The sequence below is a fragment of the Notothenia rossii genome (assembly GCF_949606895.1).
Source record: "Notothenia rossii genome assembly, chromosome: 9".
Lineage (NCBI taxonomy): Eukaryota > Metazoa > Chordata > Actinopteri > Perciformes > Nototheniidae > Notothenia > Notothenia rossii.
The window spans coordinates 70,710,551-70,733,117 of NC_136907.1; the positions used below are offsets into that span (position 1 = coordinate 70,710,551).

The following is a 22,567-nucleotide window of genomic DNA, read 5'->3' on the forward strand; positions in this document are numbered from 1 at the left end:
AGGATTTGATAAATGCGACTCAACTCCCATCCAAGATTATAATGGGGATAATGCAAAAGAGCACCTTCTGCCTCAGAGATACCGTGTGAACGGGTAAAGAAATACCCGGCATTATTTCACACTTTTCATGGTGTTGAGGCAGGAATAATACATTCAATGTGTAATTATTGGAAGGATGGTTGCTATATACTGAATGAGCAGAAAAAAACACATTATTTATTCCCTACAAATCAACATACCCAACAAGGGCCTAAGGGGGAAATGACTCTTATGACTGTTCCACCATCACTATGGTTCAAGTATAGGTTATCTATACCCAAATACCTGTTAACAAACAAATGCTCATTGTCTGCTTGCAAGCCTTTTCAGGAGCTTCCAGCTGTATCCTACTATTTTAATGATTTAAAATTGGACTAAAATAATTCCCTAAGAGACGGCGGACAGCCAGAAAAAAAATGAAAAATTACATTATTTTTTTAGTCTTAGCTGAACACAGACAAACTCCAGGAGACAAGATCAGTGCATGTGTTGCTAATTAGCTTAAAGGTAACATTTGTACAGTTTGTAAATAGATTTTCTTTGGTGCAAATCCATACAAATGAAACAAGCCAAACATTTACTTAGTTCTGTCAATAGGCGTATTCACACCGCGGTACTTTTCCCACAAAGGTTCATGAGAACTTAGTTCATGAGAACTCTTAAGCTCTCATGAACTAAGTACGGATCGCGTTCACACCGGAATAAGTTCCTGGGGAAGGATTAGGTAAAATGAAGCCACTGACGTCACTTCTTCTTCTTCTGCTTTGGGTTTACTGGCAAGCCGCAAACAACTTCACGACGTATACTGCCACCCGAAGTCCCCGGAGTCCTGTTTTACTTCAGAGTAAATCGCCAGAACGCCGACACCTCCTCATCTCCACCGCTCCCATGTTTTCTTTTGTGTTGATGACCACAAGGATGGTCGAAGCAAAAGTCCCCTAGGAGATACTGGAATTCATCAACTTGATAATTGTCAAGTTGTGTTGCCATCTCTCTGCGTTTGTGCGCTGGGTTAATGCTAATGCTAATGCGAGGATAATAAAATGGCGGCTTCATAAACTTTTTGGGAATTTTACGGGGCGTGGTTTGCAATCCGCCCAGCCAATCAGAAATAGGAACCTTTTTCTCCCACGAAAGTACCTGCTCTCTAGCAGGGACGGAAAAGGGGGAAAAAAGGTTCTGATTAACTAATTTTGGTTGGTGTGAACGCGACGTTTCTGAACTATATCGGAACTAAAGTGGGAAAAGTACTGCGGATTGAACGCGGCTAATAGCCTTACTAGTAAATTAGACATATATCTACCATTACATTACACATACTCATATACTTACATATATTTGCGGTTCCTTTGGGTATGGGGAGGTAGGAGCCCACACTCCAGGCTCTTCCGTGGTAATGCCTCTTACAGCGGCTGCAGTCTGGCCCTGTGGTGTTGTGTTCACACTCACAGCCCAGCTTCCCCTTGTCAAACACACAGCTGTTGGCATGCAGGTTACACTTGCACCTGAGACAGAGAGATAACAAAAGACAGACACATGAATGGGCATCATTCTGCATCCATTGAATCAATAACCTCTGGAGAGAATAAACAAAGTCTGCCTCTGCTGCAGCGTGTATTAGTGCTTTTCAAATGTTTCGACAGGAGTCAGTTTAAATCCTGGTGGGTTATCTGACTCGGATCATACCTTCACAAAGCGCTAGATAAAAGGCAATCTGTGAGATTCGCTAATTGGGCGGAAAACAGGGATCTGATAGAGATGATAGCAGAAAGAGGAGCTGCGTAGCCTGAGAGTTCTCTTTTCTTTCTTTTCAAAGTCTTACATTGTCATTTGGCAAAGGAGCCTTCAGGCAGGAGACCCTAGAGGTTGACAGAGCTGCTTTATTAGACAGAGCTGTTACAGATGCTCCTGACCGTAGAGGAGAGAAGGCCTGACAACTTTTCAACACTTAACCAAATATAGCCCCTAGTTTGACCAAAAAGAACAAGTGTGCTTGTCTTTCCAAGATTTTGGGGAAAGCACAAGTTGGTTTGTCTCAATCGTGTGTTTCTAACAATCAGAATGAACAGGGAGTTCATTATTTTGTCACCATCTGTCTGTGTTGTGTTTTGTCTTGTCTTGATCTGTCTTTCGTTTCCTGTTTTATTTTGAAAAGTGTTCACCCCCCGTCTTGCCTGTTGCTTTCTGTCTCTGGGGCCGTTTCTCAATCTCGAGGAAACTGGCTTCCAAAGCCAATATTTCAAGGATGCTACGTCATCGAGTGCCGCCGAAGGACTGTTCCAATCCCCAGCATACTTGGAATTCCACCGAGGCCGCGTCCTTGGTTTGGGGGTAATTTCGAGGCTGCACATGGGTAGACTCCGCGGTCTTAAGATCCCCACAATGCTTTGCACACGGACCAATTTCCCCAAATCTGTGGCGGAAAATGTAAGGCAGGGCCTCTCATATGACGCACACCTGCACACTTGCTAGCCTGTTCCACTCTTTGTTTTCCGAATGCCAGGAAGGATTCTTGCATAGCTTCTGAAGCAAGTGACTCGGAAGACATGTGCTACCAAGCAAGCATCCTCGCGATTGAGAAATGGCCTGGGTGTTTCTTAATTGCGAGGACGCTTGCCTGGTTCTTCGGCGGCACTCGATGACGTAGTATGCTTGCGATTGAGAAACGGACACCCTGTGTTCCCTCCTGCCTGATTACCCGATTGTGTTCACCTTGTGTTTTCTCCTCCCTCCTCACCTGTGTCTTGTTTGTGTGATTAGTCTTGTGTGCGTGATTAGTCTTGTGTGCATTTAAGTTCTGTTTTTTCTGTCTGTCATTGTTAGATCCTTGTTGTTGTTGACTGTGTTCCTTGTTAAACCTGCATTTGGGTCCTGCCTGCTTCGCTCAACCCTGACATATTTGTTCTCAGAACCATTGTGAGAGTCGTGTTTACTGCCAGTGAATAGCTCTATTAGAGACAGAAATGCAGTGTTTGATGTCCAAAGAGATACTACAGTTTCATATTCAATGCGTATTCCAGCTATCATTTTCTATATTTTAGTCATAAGAGGGTAAAAGGTTACACCTCAGGAACCTAGGCTTCCAAGGACATGATGTTGTGATACATAATGAGTTGAATGAGGGGGAGGCGATCGGCTCTATCTGACACACAAACCCTCCCAAGTGGTTCGGGCGGCTCATGGTTTCACATCAGTCCTATGTTTGTTTTTACAAAGTGCTTCCAAGGGAAGATTTCTCCCTTTTGAGAGTGAGGTATCTGTTGCCTACAATGGCCAGTGAACATGAGACAGAGAAATGACAGCAGCCACCCGAAAAACATCCATTCTAATTGACTTCCTGACCTTACTGTGACGTCTCACATTAATTATAGATAACTGCGGGAAACTGTAGCCTGGTATGTAAATCTGATGAGCAGTATAAAAGTCAGTGAATATGTTCTAAAGTAATGTGGATGTCTGGTAACATCCACCTATTGGTAACACTTAAAAGCACAATTCAGCATTTGTAAGTATCATACAAAAACATACTACATATTTTTATATAGATAACTATACCGTATAGTGGGAAATACAATGAAGAGACCACTGCAAAATGTCAGTTTCTGTGGTTTTACTATTAATAGGCATGTGGTCTAATATAATGAACATGTATTGTTGATTTCGAAACCATAGACAACATTTCTCCCACACAAAAATTATTTTAAGATAATTGTCCAGATCTTGCAAAATTCAGAAAGAAGGACATTGGGAAGGCATTTTGAAAAATACTTGTGAATTGTGATTAGAATTGCTTACTTAACAACGGTATCAAACATAGCACAACCATTGGGACACTGGACTGGTGTATAAGCCTCACTGCGATTTAACTAAATCATTTGACCATTTTCTACAACTCAAAGTAAAAAACTCCCCAAAACCTAATGTGACCATGCAGAAAATCTAAACTGATCATTAACCAGAAACAATCATTGTCATTTGCTGGGAAATGGATTTCCAATACTGCCACAACAATAAAGTTCCAAACAACAAAACTTATTTTTTCAATCTTTAAAAGAAAATCACCATCTTTCCTCGGGTTAAGTGCTGTCTCACTACATAATGGATGTGAATGAATACCAGATCACATTCACAGCAACTAAATGCGAGTGCCTCTTACCCCACATTCCCCAAAGTCCTTAACTTTTTAATCAATTAAAGCCCCTGCTCCATAAAATTAATGACTGGGTGTAGCTCTTCTGCCATGCAGACAGCAGCAGCTCCCTGAAGTCAAGTGCGATGAGATTTGACCTTCCACTTAATTAAAAACCAGCAAAATCTGGATCATCGAGTACAACCGGTGCACGCGGCCCAGTGATAGAGCAGATGATGGGCACTCCGGGGAGCTCTGGGATGTAATGCTTTTGCCGCTGGCATTGTCATATTGCAATCAGAGAGGTTTTTTGTCCCTAATTTAGCCACAAGAGGGAAGAGATCTACTGTATGTCCAGCCTTTTCAACCTGCGCCATTATGAAAACAGATTAAAAAAAATGTAATGACCTTTAAACCAGTGTACAGTCGAATAACAATTGGTATTTTCCAAACAAGTGACCCTCCCCTAGGAGATACTGGAAATAATCAAGCGTCCTTGACTCTAACTCATCAATTGCATTTGTTCAGCTTGGGGTAAAATGCTCTTAGAAAGGATGAAAGGAAACTGTTATCGATGTTTGTTATCGTTCTGGTTTCTTTCGTGCCACAAAGGAATAGTGGGAGTGATTACTGTACAAGTTGATACTATCAGAATCTTGGTGTCTTCGAATGTAATCTTGAAAAATGTGATATTTTGTAAGAAACCTTATTCAAGGTTATAGTTGTTGCAAGGCGATATTTTGAAAGCAATATGAAATATTTATTGAAGAAGAGCGAGATAAATATCACATTTCCAAACAAAATCTAGTAATGTGTGTTACATTTTTTAAAAATGTTTACTATAGAATTACATTGGTTATGCAATGGCAATATAGTGTTGTGCAATCCCTGGTCAAGGCAAATCATACATTGTTGTGCTTTTTTTGAATACCAAATAGTTTAAAAGTAAATAGTTTACAGAGAGTCTTTCATTTTCCAGAGTAACCAAAACATCACCTCTGTTTCATTTTGTGAATTAAATGTGTTCATTATTCCCTTCACCTTCTTTGAACAAGCGTGAAGGCATTGTATAAGAAAAATCTCAACGCTATCTGCAAGGTTAAATCCCATTCAGGTAGAAGCATATATGTATTTTATTGATGTATTATGAATGGACCAAAGCTTTAACATTCAACAGGATGGACTTTAGGCTTGGTCTCATTATGAGTGTTTTCATGACCTTCTTTGTTACAAACTACCTTCTTTAATCCTCATAATCAAAACAATTCTAATGTTCCGCATCTTATTAATGCTTCATCTAGTGAATAATGAGATACAGATACTGGACTATAATTGTGGCCTTAGAATGGGCATGCTAAATGTAACAGGACAAATCTCTACAGTCAAGCAAAGGTGAGGCTAGGGGCTAATTTGTTGATATTCTGGAGCAGACAGCTGCAGTGCCCTGTCTGCTGCCTAACCTTGGCTTCTCCTGGATACTTGGCACTGTGTTGACAGGCTCTCTGAGTCTAACACAGCTTTCCTTTTTTGTGACAGCTTCTACTGTAGCGTCTCTGATTCAAGACAAGAGAGGAGCACAGCACTCGTTAAAAAGGAAACTCAAAGTATGAGCACCAGAGCTGACAGGTTAGGAAAACTGTTCAACCTTTCAGAGACTGCTAAGAAAAATCACATTAAAGGCACTTAAAGTGAACATTTTGCTTTACTTAAATGGATGTTTCTGGTCATGGCCACATTTACAGTAATCAAACTTTAAACTGAATCAACTGCATTCTTGCAAGTGTAAGTGTTTCACTGTAAAACATACAGCCTTGAGGTAATTGCGAAAGACTACAAAGAGTATGATATAACTTCCCTCTGTTGCATTACCTCTCAGACAAACTCCCAGTTGATAAATTACACTGAACTCGGTGCCAAGCGATAGAGATGTTTGAATAGGGAGACAACACGGTTATAAAAAGACATAAGATGTCTAAGTGCAGATAATGAATAAAGCTGGATTAAAGTAACTGATAGGTGATGTTTTTTAACCCATGCTACCCAGTAGAGCAGGGGTGGGGAACCTTTTTCCGGTTATGGCTAGAAAGGATCCGTCTAGTGTAAATATGACGCCACGTTCTCGTTGTAACTCTCGTTGTAATTGGAGCGGCTCAGAAACACATCTACAGCAGTAACATGATGCAACATACACATTAATGCAGCAGCAATATTAATAGAGAAACATCAGACATAATAGTAAAACACTGCAAGGGAACATTTTATTGCACCAGGAGCTATCTTGGGACTTTTACTGCGACAACGTTGACTTGCCTGTGAATAAAAAATAAACCATAGTGTTGGTGATCTACAGTGCTGTCATTCTTCTTTGAACACCAGCAAGATCGCTAACACCCTATTTCAACAATCACACTCCCTGTAATTGACATAATTAATAGATAGTTTAGCTTCTCATCATCAGTTGCTGTGGCCCACTGATGTTAACGATCGTAACTGAAAGGCTGCCTGCCAAACGTAAACATTCAGCCATGTGACATTCAGCCAAACTCTCGCGAGAGTTTTACACTAGACAGATCCTTTCTAGCCATAACCCATTTTTCCTCTCAAGGGCCATTTCAATTTTTTCAACATCCTCCGAGTACCGTACAATTGATTGACCTCTGCTTAAAAATACTAAAATCACAGCCCATTCATATCGCCTTTCTTTTTATTCAAAAGTACCCTCTTAATCCAGATATCTTACCATTTTTCTTTTTTGCGTGTGTTTATAAATTACCTCGAGGGCCGTACCAAATGGTCTCGCGGGCTGTATACGGACCGGGGGCCCGAGGTTCCCCACCACTGCAGTAGAGGCATCTTTGTTGGAAAAATGTAAGGAAAAATGTGGCTTTGAAGCCTACAATACATCAAACCTATACGGCTATATGCCTATTGATTTAACAGCAACAATACTGCAGTATATGAGCCCGGTGCTCCCTATGATTCAACCTGGGTTCTCTTTCTCCCTCTGAGGAGGCAATGCTGTGGTTGACCTAATTTATTTTGTACACCTTTGGTACGATATAAACCCTGAGGCTTACAGGGCCAGGTCATACACTGCTGAAGGGCTAGTGGTAGCTTAAAAGTCTGTTTGTGCTTTATTCCCCGTTGCTTTGAAGATACAGGAAATAATAGGAAGAACTGAATATTATTTACCTTTTGAAGAAAAGTTGCAGTAACTCCTACAAAATATATTCTGACTATTCTGCAAAATTAGTTTGGCGACATTGAGCATTTTATAAAATAGCTATTTAAGACTGCACCTTTTCCAGATTTTTTTCCATTGGAGATTTAACCCATGACTGCCACTCTGCTAAGACCGAGTGAGCAGACCAGGCTCCCTGAGCTCTGTGTTTCTCACCTATTCCCTCACACAGCGCCTGGTCAGTAACTGTAATGCGCCTCCATGCTGTATAAATACATACTGAGCTTTCCTGAAACTTTCCTCGACACGGCACTTTGAGAGCCTCACATAGCCTGACAGTGATAGCTCTGACAGATACAGAGAGATCAAGGCTGCTGAGGGGAAACTTTGGCCTTGTTGAAAGTTTTAGATGAATGTCAATGTGTAACCTGGACAAACCAGAATAACCTGCCAAGAGCTGCAGGGAGAGGCTGTTTGATGTCTGTTACAGTAAAAGAAGAGATTCTCTTGAGATGTGGAATGTGAGCTACACAGGAACCGACATGGAATTATTTCATTAAAAATAAATGTGGTCGTGGAATCCTATCCGGTTAGAAATATCAAAATGACTTCCAGCCAAACAAATAGGCCTATAGACAGAAATAATTGTTCTCGGAGCCAAAGAAGAATGTTTATCATTCGTCAGATTTAAAGGGGCCATGTTGTTCTTACTTTCAGGTTCTAAAATTATATTTTGTGTCTCTACTGTGACACGTTTACATGCTTCAATCTTCAAAAAGTGCTTTAATTTTCTCATCCTGCCTGTGATGCAGCACCTCGTTTCACAATGGATGGCTCTGTTGTGATTGGTCAACCACTTAGTGATGTCCCGCCCCTAAACATACAATGTGTTGGAGCACTAGCCAATAGAAGCGCAAGTGTTACATATTGATGTCGCTATGTGGAAGAGAAATTCACTCTGAAGGGAACTTTGGGATTGTAGCCTTTGCAGACATGCACAAAAACCTTTAAAAACCAAGGGAAAACCAAAATGCATTTTACAGTTGGGCCCCTTTAAAAAGAAAAACAATACAATAGAAGATACAAATAAGCTAAAGTTGAATAACAAGATTAGAAGGAAAATAACAATTACAGTGCACGGCAAGACACAGCATGAGACAATGGTCCCACATTTAATTGAATAAAAAGCAGAGTCAAACCGAGAGGGGGTTTAAGCCTTCATTCACAGAAGATCTGTGAGGATGAGTGATGATCTCTATCACATTGCAGCTAATAAGTATTACATCTTGTCTTTATGCTTTGCTCATGCCTTGTGTTTAGTACTCTTAATCTGCTGGCCATTCTACAACCAAACACCAGCTTGTTTATTTAAAGGCTGTCTCGGTTTCATCCCTCTCAATTTTTTTTACGACAGAAATACGATTGTGTGGTTAAGATTCAAGTGTGGACAAGGTTTTGAAATCACACTTAGACCTTTATCCTGGGAAATAACATTTACATAAATAAATTACAATAATTGATTGAATAAACAAAGGTCAGTATTTATGTTATTCAAATGTCTCATACAAGCTCTCATGTGAATAAACATGTTAGCTGTAATCTGGTTTACTTAGCTGTGTTGACTCTTGGAATAATATCATTCATGTAGATTCAAATGAATAATACACCTCGCATGATGTGATCTAAAAATAAATATGGAGTTAACATAGGTAAATGTTAAATAGCCCTAAAGCTGAAAATAAATATTTGCTGTAGCACACTTTGTTGAAAGTGTAGGTGTATTACTGAGAAGTAAATAGCCTACAGTTCACATATATATTCATGCCGAGCATTTGACAAAAGCTTAAGTGTTCACATTCAGAGTAGGAAAAGAACATCTCAACAAGCATTTGAGCAGGAACCAGGCCAATCCGGCTAACATAATGAGTTGGACAACATTACTTTACATTGACTTTTGCTCTTTTTACATTTCGTATTTTGTTGAACTCTTTGCCGAGGAGGGGGGGGGAGTCACAGAGTCACCTCATTACACCAGGCTGTGTCACCGTGAAATTGAAGAGCCCGATTAGGCTTGTTTTCGTCGCTCTGTGCTGTGGCCAATTTTGTCATTCTTCGATGTGTAATATAATACATCTCAGGCAAATTGTTTGTGTCCCCCATCGAAATATAAAGTAGCCACGCTAGGCCTCCACAAATTGTTGGAGAAATATTAGGAATGGATCACAAGTTAATTCCCCATGCTTCAATTTTCTGCCGAGGCAAAATGAAATTTGAATTTACGTAGCTTGGGCCAGTGGCAATGAAAGCCTGTGATTTTATTTCAATGACAGGGAGTGTCATTAAGGTTGTGCATTGATGTAGGCATACAGTATGGTAATATCTACACATCTCAGCCCTAGGAAGACCTTCTCATTCATGTGATGTAAGCCACTTTGACAAGAAAGATGCCATGAAGAAAATGGTATGGGAAGACATATTAATATGGAAATCAGAGGCTTTCTGCATTTTTGTGTTCCGTGTGTGTGTGTGTGTGTGTGTGTGTGTGTGTGTGTGTGTGTGTGTGTGTGTGTGTGTGTGTGTGTGTGTGTGTGTGTGTGTGTGTGTGTGTGTGTGTGTGTGTGTGTGTGTGTGTGTGTGTGTGTGTGTGTGTGTGTGTGTGTGTGTGTGTGTGTGTGTGTGTGTGTGTGTGTGTGTGTGTGTGTCGGACAGAGCCCAGAAGCACACAAATAGTGCTTTCTGAATGCACTCACTATGGGTGCAAATAAAATAATTCTGTTTTCAGAAACGTAGTGTTAATACTTCAATGTAATAACAAAAACATTCTACCGCATTACTCAGAGGACACATAAACGTAAACACACATTATACACCATTTGAACTGACATAATAACCTTGTCTCTATCACTGGATCATACAATAACTGACGAAAAAGGACGTGTTGATTTGACTATTCATGGCTGCCGGCCCACTAGAGGTAGCTTATGTTGATGTTCATTCTCTCCATATATTATTTACAAAGAAAGCCTGGGCCTTAATGAGCACTAATTAAACGCTGGAGACAGAGAGATGACTGGCAGGAAACATGGCGGCATGTGACAGACATCTGGTAGAAGATAAGTGAGCAGGAGTTGGCAGAGTCAGAGAGCCTTTCGATGGAAGCAGAGTAACGCTGGGGGTCGTGTGAACCTGCACTTGAACCTGACTTTCAAACTCTGTCAATCCAGCTTGCTACAGCTGTCACGGTTCACAGGGCACGAGCCTGGAGGATTGAAAGCATATGTGGATGTATGTTTACTGTATGTGAGAGACTGGGTAGGAGCCAGTGGGCGTATAGGTGTGTGTGCAGTTGGTGTTGGCTGATGTGGTTATGTGAAGGGCAAGACTGCAATATAGCTAGTTAAAGTTTTTTAATTAGTGTGAATTGTGATTGGTAGGCTTGACTTCTGTAGATGGTCCCCCTTCAGTGTAAACATAGCTGTTGACCATCGTGAGGCTGTTTGAATTGGCCTGTAAACAGAAGACTCGCTGAATGCTTTTCTTGGAAACCAGAGAGAGTAAAAAGTCATTTTTAGAGTTGAATTACAGAGAAAAAAATCTACAATTTAGAGATATTCAATTAAAAAATATCAAAACAGCCTTAAAAATCCTAAGTGCGTATTTTAGAATGTATAATTGTCAGTTTTTTTAAAACCCTCACATTTCAAACAATATACAAATAAACAATATGTCTTAAAGGGGGAATCATCCAGAAAGATTGATTACCATATACCTGAACTCAGTGCCTACAAAATCTCCACCTCTGTCCCGTTGTCTTCACCTTTTTACATCTATGGCCTTCGCTGATTGGCTGGAATAGTTTTGTCTATAGCTCCTTTATGTGTTTCACTTTTACGTCGTAGGGATGGTGTATGAATACCAGATTGCTTACAGTACACATAAAGAACAGACAGCTAGTTGACAGAGAGGAGATAATCACTGTTTTTGAGAAAAGCGAATTGGATTCAAATCGCTGACAGCACCGCTTAGTGATAATTATGGCCTTGCTAATCAGCTATTTAGAGCTCATCTAAATGCTGTATTCAAGTTACAGTGTGTTGTCACTCAGAATATATAGTTGTTATATCCATTTATCCCCCAAAGAGGTGTATTAAGGTTAAAGATCGCTTTAAGCCCTTAGTGTAATGCATTCCATCCAACAAATACTGGTACCTATTTGGGCTTAATTCAAAACGAAAATGAGGATTAACAATGGAACTTTGGCAATGGCTGATTCATTCCATCTGCATGCTTCGACACAGTCTTCAACAGACACGGAAAGAAAAAGCATCGATCCGAGGCAGCCAACATCCCAAAGGGAGAAAAACTGCATTCTTCAAAGAGGAGTGTCAATCTGGGTTCAGAAAACATTTTGAATTTGAAAAAGCTGCAGAAGATAAAACATGGAGTGGGTTGAACGCCCAGATGTGGATGCTCTGCTCTCTTTAGAGTGGAAAACTCTGCAACAGGCAAAAATTATGAAATCCATTTCTCCCACTGAGTTAAAAATCAACGACAAATTCCATCAAGCTACTCAGCAACATCCTTTACTCAAACACTCCAGAGGAGTATTGATTTATTTCCTCCTTCTGCATCCTGTCCTGCCTTTATAAATTCTATAGAGAGAAAGAAGGATAGAGACACACTAGCATAGTAAGGAAGGCTATTGTTCAGTAGGAAATTAAAATGTCAGCAGTTTAAATGTGCCATTATACATTAGATGATAGGATGTAATACCATTACACGTTTTAACATCTCGACCATTGAGCATTTGAAGGAATACTGTGGATAATATTTTGAGTGTAGATCTTCCTTATATGTGGTTCAGCGTGGTTTGCTCTGAGTAAGAGCTGCATACTTTGAGATAAAACATTTTTTTTAGTGCATGATACAGTTGAAGTGTGCGATGCAGCACTTTTATGAGCTCAGGACTCCCACCGGGAGAGGGTGATGCAGAGTTTGTCTATAGCTTGAGGGGGAACATGGGAAGTATTCAATGATGGTAAAATGTTTAATACCTTATCTAAAACTATTTTTTTTTTTTCCAAATTGCCTTTGAATAACTTATGTATACCTCGGAGGGAAGACTTAGCATACAGTTTTTGTCTTTGAAATGTGCTTTCTTTTCTGATATTCGTCACTTTACAAAGTCTCAAAGGAATAAAAAGTATCTTTGTTTCTTTTTTATCCTACAAGCCTTGAGTCATGATAAAATCAAATATTCTAAACTCCTCATGGGATACAACGCAGAGTTTCTGTGGGTATTGAGTTGCACAAGAATTGCTAGTTTAAAAACTGACATCATTTTTTATTCATTTGTTCTTTGTATACTAATTTAAACGGGTTTTAAAAGGCTGCATAACTACTAGCACTTAAAGGGGCCTTTGGGCTTTTTGGGGTTATCCCTTTCCTCTAGTGAGTTATATCGGGGGGTTTTGTATGTACATTTGTTTGTTTGTTTGTTTGTTTGTTTGTAGCCTTTATTTAACCAGGTGAAAATCCCATTGAGATCAACAATCTCTTTTTCAAGGGAGACCTGCATGGTCTGCAAAGGCTAAAATCCCAAAGTGTACCCATAGGTTTCTCTCCGACACACTTACCCCGCTTTTTGAAACACCTCCATTAGTCTCCTTTGTTTACTTTTGCGACATAATACAGCTTCAATTAATTAGCGCACCAACACATTGTACATGATAGATTAAGGAGCAGGACATCTCTAAGCAGCTGACCAATCACAACAGAGCCGGCCAGCTAACCAATCAGAGCAGAATGGGCTCTGGTTTCAGACAGAGGGTGAAAAGAGGTGCTGCAGCACAGGCAGTGTGAGGAAAATAAACAACATGTCACAGTAGAGACACAAAATAAAAGTATGAACCTGGAAATTAGCACAATAGGGCCCTAGAGATTAGTTGATCTAATATTTACACGCTATAAAGCTGGGATAAAATTCCCACTCTTTCTATGAAACACAAAGGTATGAAACACATATTTCTCTGTATGTATATAAAGTGAGCTAAATATCATAAAAACAGACCGGTGTTCCTTTGCAGTTGTTATTTTCATGGCTAGTTTCACACAGGGTTTGTATACCAGGCCAAAATGGAAACAAGATAAACCGTGAGGACAGAAAAACGGTAGAAACAGTTAGGGGAAAGCCGAGAATGACATAGAGGGATGAGAGCAATAGCCCATTAGCACTTATGGATTAGCTGCCTCCGTTTCCCAGGCCCCGCTGCAGCCTTGCAGATGTGCAGCTCTGACCAGCAGCAGCCGGCAGCGGTCAGGTCTTAATTAACGAGCAGACATCAGATCAATAAGTGAGGAACGATGGAGGGGGGGACGTGAAAGGTGGGACAGCCTGCACGGTTCAAGGTTTTTGTTTTTCATTTATGTGGAATAACATTAGAAATCAATAGCACAGGAAGCCCCGCCACACACAACTCAGATTAGGTAAAAAAACTCCATGTGTTCTTTTACCCATAACTTTTGTATCAAACAATGCTATTGTAGTGGAAGATTTGTTGAGTATTTCAAAGCAATATAAGCCTGAGCCTTGTGAAGTCAGTTTTATAAACTTGTGCTCTGTAACAATCCTTCGGTTATTAAAGGAGGAATCTACTCTGGTTCTTTTTAGCTGTCATGTGTGGGATCTTAAGCTTTGCAGGATTCATTTCTGAATGAAATGTTATTTACTTTTATTGCTGTGTCTGCTTTGCTTCAACCTGCCTACAGCTCTTAATTTTGGAGATTTCATTTTGTTTCTTGCAAACTTTTTCACGGAGGACATTTTGACTTCTCACAGTTGGAAAAACACAGCTGTAAAAACAGGCATTAATCAGTTCAGATTCCTGGTATGTTGCATGCTGGGTCTCTGTCAATCATACTTGAACACTTGAATAGAACAAAGCCATTATTAGTAACACCTGCGCTTTTTCTATTTTGACAAGTCTGCTGTGAGATAGGCATAAGGCTTTCAATACCTAATAAGCAGACTTAATTAAAGATTTGCACGCACAACTTTGGTATCTATTTACAGAAGGGTTGAGGAAAGATTTAGAAAATGGTAGATACATGCTCAAGGTATGGTGGATGTGTTGTTGATGAAAGCAGTTCAGTCTTTATAGTTCATGGTCAGGTTTCTCGTTATAGCACTATAGCAACTCTTAATTGATGTAGCACAATGTTTTTCATTGATCGCCCTATGTGCATGGCTTTATTTACTGTGAAAGAGAGCAGGGGTTGCACTAAGCAGAAGGTCTGCAGTGGAAATGGCTTTGTATTGCTAGATGTGTCTTACTGAAAAGGAGAAGAAAGGGTGTCTCCGGTTTGAAAATTCACCACGTCCTTACTTTCTGTCTGACTGCATAAAGGGCTCACTACTTCCTTCATTTGTACTGACTGTTGGTATTAAACTTAAATCCCAAGGTGCAGAATTATCCCAAATGAATTGTATTGCTTGGATATTGGTGGACAAAGTGGTATATCCTCCTCCATGTTGAAGATATTTTAAGTTGCTGAATGTTTTATGCAATGAATCTGTATTTTCTGTCTCAACAAACTGTTAAAATATGAAACCATCATAAGTAATTGGCAAAATAATCCTTGAAATAACCCAGTGCATTGTTATCAGGTAGACTTAACCTGTTTAGCCCGAGAGCCTCCGGTACCGGGGGCTCCCGCAACATCTTGCAAGAAACAGCGTCTGAGGGCTTCTTAATATTTAAAAAACTATGAATGTCTTATACTCAAATAACGGGAAAAAACTCAGCTACTTGACGATATGAGCCATTTTTACCGAAACAAAACACAAGTCTCACAAGAAGCGTTAGCATTAGCCCTTAGTGAAAACAGGCTGATGCTAACTAGCAAAAACGATCTTTAAAGGGACATCATTTTTCGTTCTTAGTATTTTTTTTGTCCTTCATTTCCCCCCCCAAAATTAAGGACTTTTTCATTTTTCATTTTTCATTTTTGTATTCTGTTTTTGGTAATCATGGTATATACATTTTACTTTTGTCATTTTCTGAAGTATTGCGAAAAGTTCAAAACCATTCACATTTAGTTTTAGAAACATCATTTGTTATCCCTATACATTCACAGCTGTGACATTCACACACATGTCTGTAGGTTACTTGACATCGGGAACTGTCAGCAGTGTAAGAGTGAAAGTTAATCAGCGTTTGTGTTGGGTATTCGGGCAATTCACGGACAGGATGGCCACTCTGTGATAAGGCTTTCACATTTGGTTGTAGCCGGAAGGCTGGTGGGAGCTCTAATCAGTCTCCCCCCCCCCCACACCAGTCTCAATCACCCTCTTTCAAGTGAGTTACTGATCCATCTCTGGACACAATTCGTATGTTTATTTTTATTTTCTATCTCACTGCAAACTTTCTGTGGAAAATTGAATTTGATACCTGGGGGCAGGATGCGAACATTGGGCAAAATAGCTTATTTCCCTCCCATCCAACCTTTTGCCACTCTTTCTAATGAATAGCAATATACAATATCTGTGGGAGATGTTATTCTGTGCTCGGTAGGAAGCCCTGCAGTTTAGAACTCATCAATTCATGTTTACAGTAGATGTGGAAGAGTGTGTCTGACTGCAGAACATGTAAATCTCTCTGATAGGCCTGAATTGCAAATATCCCACCATTATGAAAAAGTTGTGAGTTATGTGAACAAAGATATCAAACATGATTAAGTGCTGTATCATGTTTCTGGCCGTTATTAAAGCTCATGTTAGCTGAATTATGTATTGGGGCTTTACAACCAGCATTTCAAAGATAAACAAAATACTAGAGATATCTTACAATGTGTGTTGTTTAAAGCTTTTGCTGTAGCTTACTCAAAAAGGAAACCTCGTTGATTTCAACATAAATCTACTCGTTATAAAACAGGGCAAAGCCACATTTGGAAACATGGCCCGGCAATTCTGAATTCTCCACGTTTCACTGATGTGTCTCTGATGATTACCATTTAATCAGCTGCAAATGCTCTTAATTACAAGATTAGTCTCCTACCAATTAGCCAACGTGCTAATGGTTCTGATCTGCCATTGAAGTCGGCTGAATTCTAATTGGGGAGTAACTGTTTCAATTCACTGAGGGCCCATCTGATGGGTCATTACCAATAGTTATCCTCATTTAAACCAAATGCAGCAAGCAACACCGGCCCCATTTGGAGAGCAGCTGTAGAGGCTTTATGAGCATCATGTGGGCCATTTTCATGCATCATGAAATGACAATGTTTCCATTCCCTGAAAATCACAGAGGCATTCTGATGACTCACTGATGGATATATTATACGATGCTACATCACAAGCTGTGTAAATGACATATGCAGAGGAGGTCTTCCTGATTTTTACTGAAAATGTAGGTTTTCAAATTGGAAAAGAACATTTGAACTTTTTAAGTGGAGAGGAAGGAGTATGTAAAGTAAAAAGAATATAATTGTTTCATAACTGCATTTAGTTTATATCAACATTAGATCAAAAATAGTATTAGTCTTGTTAAGGGGGACTTTCAAAAAAAGAAATGAACAACTCTGCAGTCTCTCCTAGCTGTTTGGGTTTTTGGACCTTCAAAACTAAGCCCTTATTGAGCATCTTATGGACCCACAGCACTCTACCTGCTCAGCACCAAAGGGCAGACGGACACAGTTTGCAACTATCTAATGAATAAAGTGGCTCAGCTAAAAAGTTGGATCTTTCCCTCTTGAGACCCAAACACAAAAAAACATGTTCTCTCTGCACGTATGGGCTATAGAGATCAAACTAGTGGCATTAAGAGTCCCTTTCTAAAATACAGTTTCTCATTCAAATCCATGCTGAAGAACACAAAAAGTTAGGGACATTTCACTTTAAAGACCACTTAAATCCTCATATAATTGGCAATAAACTCTCTAGTCCCACTTAAATCCCATAGTCTTTTCTCGCCAGTAGATCTGCCTTTAGCTAATTTAAACATTACGATAACTGTGAAAACAGATCCTTGGCTTTCGGTTGAATTCTCCTGTACGCTGTAGTTGTTTTTCATCAGTCATTAAACACTTCACTTTAGATGTTTTATATCGTTCATGTAATGTATGCCTACCAGCTTTTCTCTGCGTTCATGTGAAATCTGTCCTCTCTTTCCCTTAGTTTTAAAAGTGAACTGAATTGGTTTATTTGGACTTAAAGAAAAACAGTTTTGCTCTTTTTATCATAATTCTCTTTTTTACACATTTTGAAATCCTCCAAAAGTCATTGTTATCAAAGGAAAATATCTCTTTTGTAATGAAACATTTCAAGGCAGATAATTCAACCTGAGGTTTTTCAGCTCAAGATGTGCTACCTGGCCAAATAATCGTAATGTCATATTGAGGGATTATGCGATGTCTGTTGAATCTTGATGAGTGTCTGCAATAAAAAATGCAGAGGGACATGCATTAAAACTCTTCCCTTTGCCACGGCGCACAGGAGGTAATCTCAGCCCTCTGTCCTTGTCAAGTTAGGGTTGTAATAAGTAATTTAGGAGTGTCGAATTTAGCGGCTGCTCAGGCTGTTCCATTCTGCTTTTAGAAACTGTATTTTGTGCTAGGGTTGAACTTACTCCAGGCCACTGCAACACGTTGGCTGCTCCGTGTTAACAAGTGCAAATTGTACAAAACATAGCCCGAAGGTATGGAGGCATTGAAGCGTCTTTTAAAACTTGTATCAGTTATGCAAAGTGTCAATTCACTTAATTAGATGAAGTTATCCTCCTAGTTGAAATGTATTCATAGACACCAATTATCTCACTATATCCAATCCGGAGGACAACAGTAATTTAAAAGGCGTTGATACAGACCTACTCACGTTTTAAACACGTTTCCCCAGACAAAGACTATTAAAAAAACAAAACAATCTAAGACTATTTTTACCATAGACGGGCTTGTTCCTGACAAATGTGTAACGAAGCGAAGTAACAACCTAACAAAAGCAATGAAGAACAAGACTGCTAACAACGAAACGGGATGTTAAACATGTCCAGTTTAAAATATTCACAAATCAGCTTTATGAATGTTTGACTAGAAAGGATTTGAACCAACACATATCTTTTTAGACAAACAGTGGTTTTTGGTGGAACATAAATGGATCTTACCTGCCCTGCACCTTGATGTCAGAAATAGCGTAGAAGTATCTGGACAGGTTGTTCTCATCCACCATGGTGGCTCCAGTGGCTGCCTTTAGCAGCTTAATCCTCAGATCAGTGATGGTGAAGAAGTCCCGCAGGTTCTTGGTGGTATCCAGCTGGCCGTACAGCGAGGCCATGTTGTGTAGCCGAGGCCCGGCAAAGAGGGCAAAGCGGTCCTTTATCTCAAAGCGTACCGTCTTGTCGTTCTTCCACACGTAGCCTCTGGAGTAGTCCTCAGTGCAGATGATATCCAGCAGAGTGCGCTGGGTGAGGTCTCCGACCGTCTTGGGCTCCATGGTGAAGGCGTCCAGGCAGTCTGTCGCGTAGAACTGGTACGGGGTCCAGGTCCGGCCGTAGTCCAGGGACTTTTCCAGGACCATCTGCTCGGGTCTGCCTGACTCAAAGGTCAGTACGATGTCATCAGTCAGCTCGACAGTTTTGTTCCATGACAGCGTGATGTTCACCTGGAGGGGCTTCGGGTATTTCTTCCATGAGGTGGACTGCCAAAACGTGGTGGGGTTGCGACCTTCAAAGTCAAACATCAGCTCTGGAGGATGAGCCAGCTCCTCAGTGGTAGCATCACATTCATTGTTGCACATGTAAGGATTCTCCTATAAAAAACAGAAATAGATACACACGTTAGTGCACGTTGAAATCAGGGTATACAAATGCATATTACATCATGTAAAATAAAATTTGAAAGATAGAGTTGTTATAAATCAAAGTATTTTTACATTTCAATACCCACAATGTCATTTGGAGACACAAGCTCATATGATATGAAGAGAAATGTGCAACCATGTGGTAGTATATTATTTTAAAAGTATATTTTCATTACCGCAGCAATGCAATTGTTATTTGTTGAGCACTAGGCGTCTGGATTTGGTGCTTCTTCTTTTATATAAATGAAATAAATTGGTATAACTGAAAGCATTTATTTTGTTGTCCTTTTATTATGCACAGAGGAAATAATTATCCAAATCCAAGGGTGTGTGATTTCAACAATTCAACAAATACACAAAAGGCAGACCCCTTGAAGATAAAACTAATTGAATAAGTTAAACCTATAGTAATTATACCTGAGAGCCAGTTCATAATATGTATCTTAAAAAGGCAGGGATAATACACACTTTCTTAGACTTCTTGACTTTCTTGTTGACTGTCGGGATTAAATCTAAATACTCTGGAGTAACTCTACGGCGCTTATGCACATGACAAATGAATAAAAAACTAGGAACAAACTACGCTCTGTAGATTGGGTAAGGGAGGTTATGCAATTGAAATGTAAAAACGTAGTTAAATATTTAGTTTTGCATAAAATATTCAGAGTAAAAGTTGAGTCCTCATACACTTGTTACTTATAAAGTCACTGTAGTAGTCCCACCATCACGATTATAAACCCCAAAGCATCTCTCAGGCCGGCTGTTGCGTCAAAAGGTTATTTTATTTTCCAGTTCCTCGTTGGCTTGCTATCCTTTCACCATTCCCCCACCGTACTCAATAGCCCTTCTAACACATTCAAGCCCCCGTGTATTTTATAATCCGCGAAAGCCATAGTGGCCCGAGAGCTATAGGAGACAGTGACCCTCTCATTACGATGACACTGTAGATCGCATATTCTCGTTCAGCGCCATTCCTGCCTACACTGCCACCCAAATAGCCAGTGTAATTGATATTCCTGTGTGGTGTTCCAGCGGAGATGGGAACGGAATCCCGATGAGTGCTTCTTATGAAACACGCAAGGGGACATGCATTTTTCATGGGCCTGTGTCTGCTCTGTACCACAGACATCCACCCAGTCTGGATGTTTGTGTGAGCGTGTTAGTGGGGAGAAAGAGGAGCTCTTGATGTGTTTGTGTTTGTTAGCGAGAGGGATAGAGCGCTCTGAATGTGTTTGCTTGTGTGCGCACGAGGCTTGTATCCCTGTGTGTGAGTGTGTGTGCGTGTGTCAGTGTGAGTGAAAGGCAGATAGAGAGAGGGAGCTGAAACAGAGCCAGAAAGCAGAAGACACACTCCAATTGACATTCCTCTCACCTCTGCTCCAGGAACAATGAGGTTAAGTGCAGATGAGATTCAGATCAACTGTAAAGCGGTTCGATAATCAGCAATCATCTGACACTCTACACGCAAAATTATCTAAAGGTGAGAACATTGCTATCTGCCATATTACTCCCTTATCTCTCCAGTGTTGCGGCGCATTCGACGGAGCCTGCCACTTTGTCGAGTGAAGATCACTGGAAGGAATACTGATAAGCAGACGCCATTATATTTTATTTAAAAGGCCGATGACTGCTTTTTGTCTTTGTAGTAAGAACTTCCCTCGCAAAGAAAAAAACCCTTTATCTTCACAGTTAGATGTGTGTATGACTTTTTAGATACAGATCTTCTCAGTGAATTGTATTTCCTGTGGTACTGTGATATGCTTTCAGCTCCTCTGCTACAGTAGAAGAGATAACTCTGGCATGAGGTAGAACAAGACAGAGGGATTGTGGATCACTTGGCCTGCTCAGCTAACTCAAAGGAGCGTTACATGATCCAATTAGGAGGGTAATAAGGGTTATGCTGCTAAGATAGAGAGTGAGAGCATAACAGAGAGTGGGAGGGAGAGACAATGTAAAACGTGTACACCTTTTTGTGTTTTCAGGAAGTAGACCTGCCGTTGCTGCACATCCACACACATGCAAAGCCAACAGGAAACTTGAAAGGCAACACAAGATGCAGAAACACAGAGGAAGAGAGATCTGAAAGAGAATATAGGGGCTGTTTGAGTTTGGCCACCGGGACATTAAATTATATTGTATAATGTTAACTGTTTGCCAATAACGTGTGCTGAGGCTCGTTGAATTCCCCACTTTAGCTCGAACTGCCTTGGAGGTTTGCTCAGACGATGACGGTACACGAAGAGTGCAGGAGGGAGGGAGAGAAACAAAGACAGTGTGAGACGGAAATTGATTTCCCTGTTGTCATTCAGAAGCATGAGTTTTCACTTTTTCATTTTTCTATTTGTTTCATTTGTTGTCACAGTTAGGCCTGGGACCAGCGGGCGGGCTGCCTTTGCAACTTTCCGAAATGGGAGCCTTATTCACAGACGATATGAAGAACTCAGACCGCAACGTCCGTGGCTAATGAGAAAAACAGTTTCCTGACTGAGTAAATAGAGGCTCTGAAAAGAGAGACATTTGCTTCATCACGCTAGCATAACAAAAAGAAGTGTTCAGAGACCAGAGGAAAGCAAGTCATAAATTCAATCCATAATCATTCTCTCGACTTCAGGCCTTCAGGGAAGTGATCATTCTCTCCGTTTACATATGGCAACTGGCTGGGGACAAACCTTTCATGAAAGCACCCTCTATCATTAATAACACTCTAATGTGAAGGCCATAATGTAATCTAACATTAAGTGGCATCGGTATTTACTCTCTCCCAGTAAAGCCCACCATACCGGAACGATTTCATACAACCCAGTGAAGGTGGAAGGGTAGGGACTTAGCCAAAGGTCAGGACCTTTCATCGGATTTCCTGCAGTGGTTATTTAACAACAAAAACATTTCCTTATGAAGATCAATACCTTCTGTGGTCATTTAAGTCCCAAGGCTTCAGTGCTCTGCTGTGGGGCAGCTATTGGAAAACAATAAGTCCTCCTCTCAGCTTGATCCTTTAGCTGTAATCATGACTGTGGGAGAGGGAAATAGTGTGCAGAGAATTAGAGATGAACAAGAGTTTTGTACCAAAATGAGATATCGACCAATTGGAAAATGTGACCTTCCCTTAAAAAAGAATTGCTGCCATGAAAGTATAATTTAGTATGGATTATTGTCCGGTTGAAGGTTTTGTAACTTAAAAAAAGCTATATTGACGATGTAGTGATTGAGAAGTAAATCATCTGTATGTCGGAAAGTTTTTAATTTTGATGTTTTGATTAAAGCACCGTCTTCCAGGCCTTCACTCGTACATTTGATTGAATTATTAATTCTCATAGAATATCTATCGCAGTAATACTAGACTTGGCTAACTGTGTTATTGTGATTA

At 40.2% G+C, this 22,567-nt stretch overlaps 1 protein-coding gene across 3 annotated transcripts in view; it reads right to left on the reverse strand.

Annotated features, from left to right (window-relative positions):
• Positions 1 to 22,567, reverse strand: part of LOC307017658 (netrin-G1-like) — a 57,738-nt gene that overhangs the window by 12,358 nt on the left and 22,813 nt on the right. For all 3 annotated transcript variants that reach the window (XM_079647323.1, XM_079647324.1, XM_079647322.1), the window contains exons 3-4: positions 18,506 to 19,149; positions 1,372 to 1,544 (exon numbers count right to left, since the gene is read on the reverse strand). In XM_079647323.1, the coding sequence (XP_079503449.1) occupies positions 1,372 to 1,544; positions 18,506 to 19,149 (817 nt within the window). The remainder of the gene's footprint in view (positions 1 to 1,371; positions 1,545 to 18,505; positions 19,150 to 22,567) is intronic.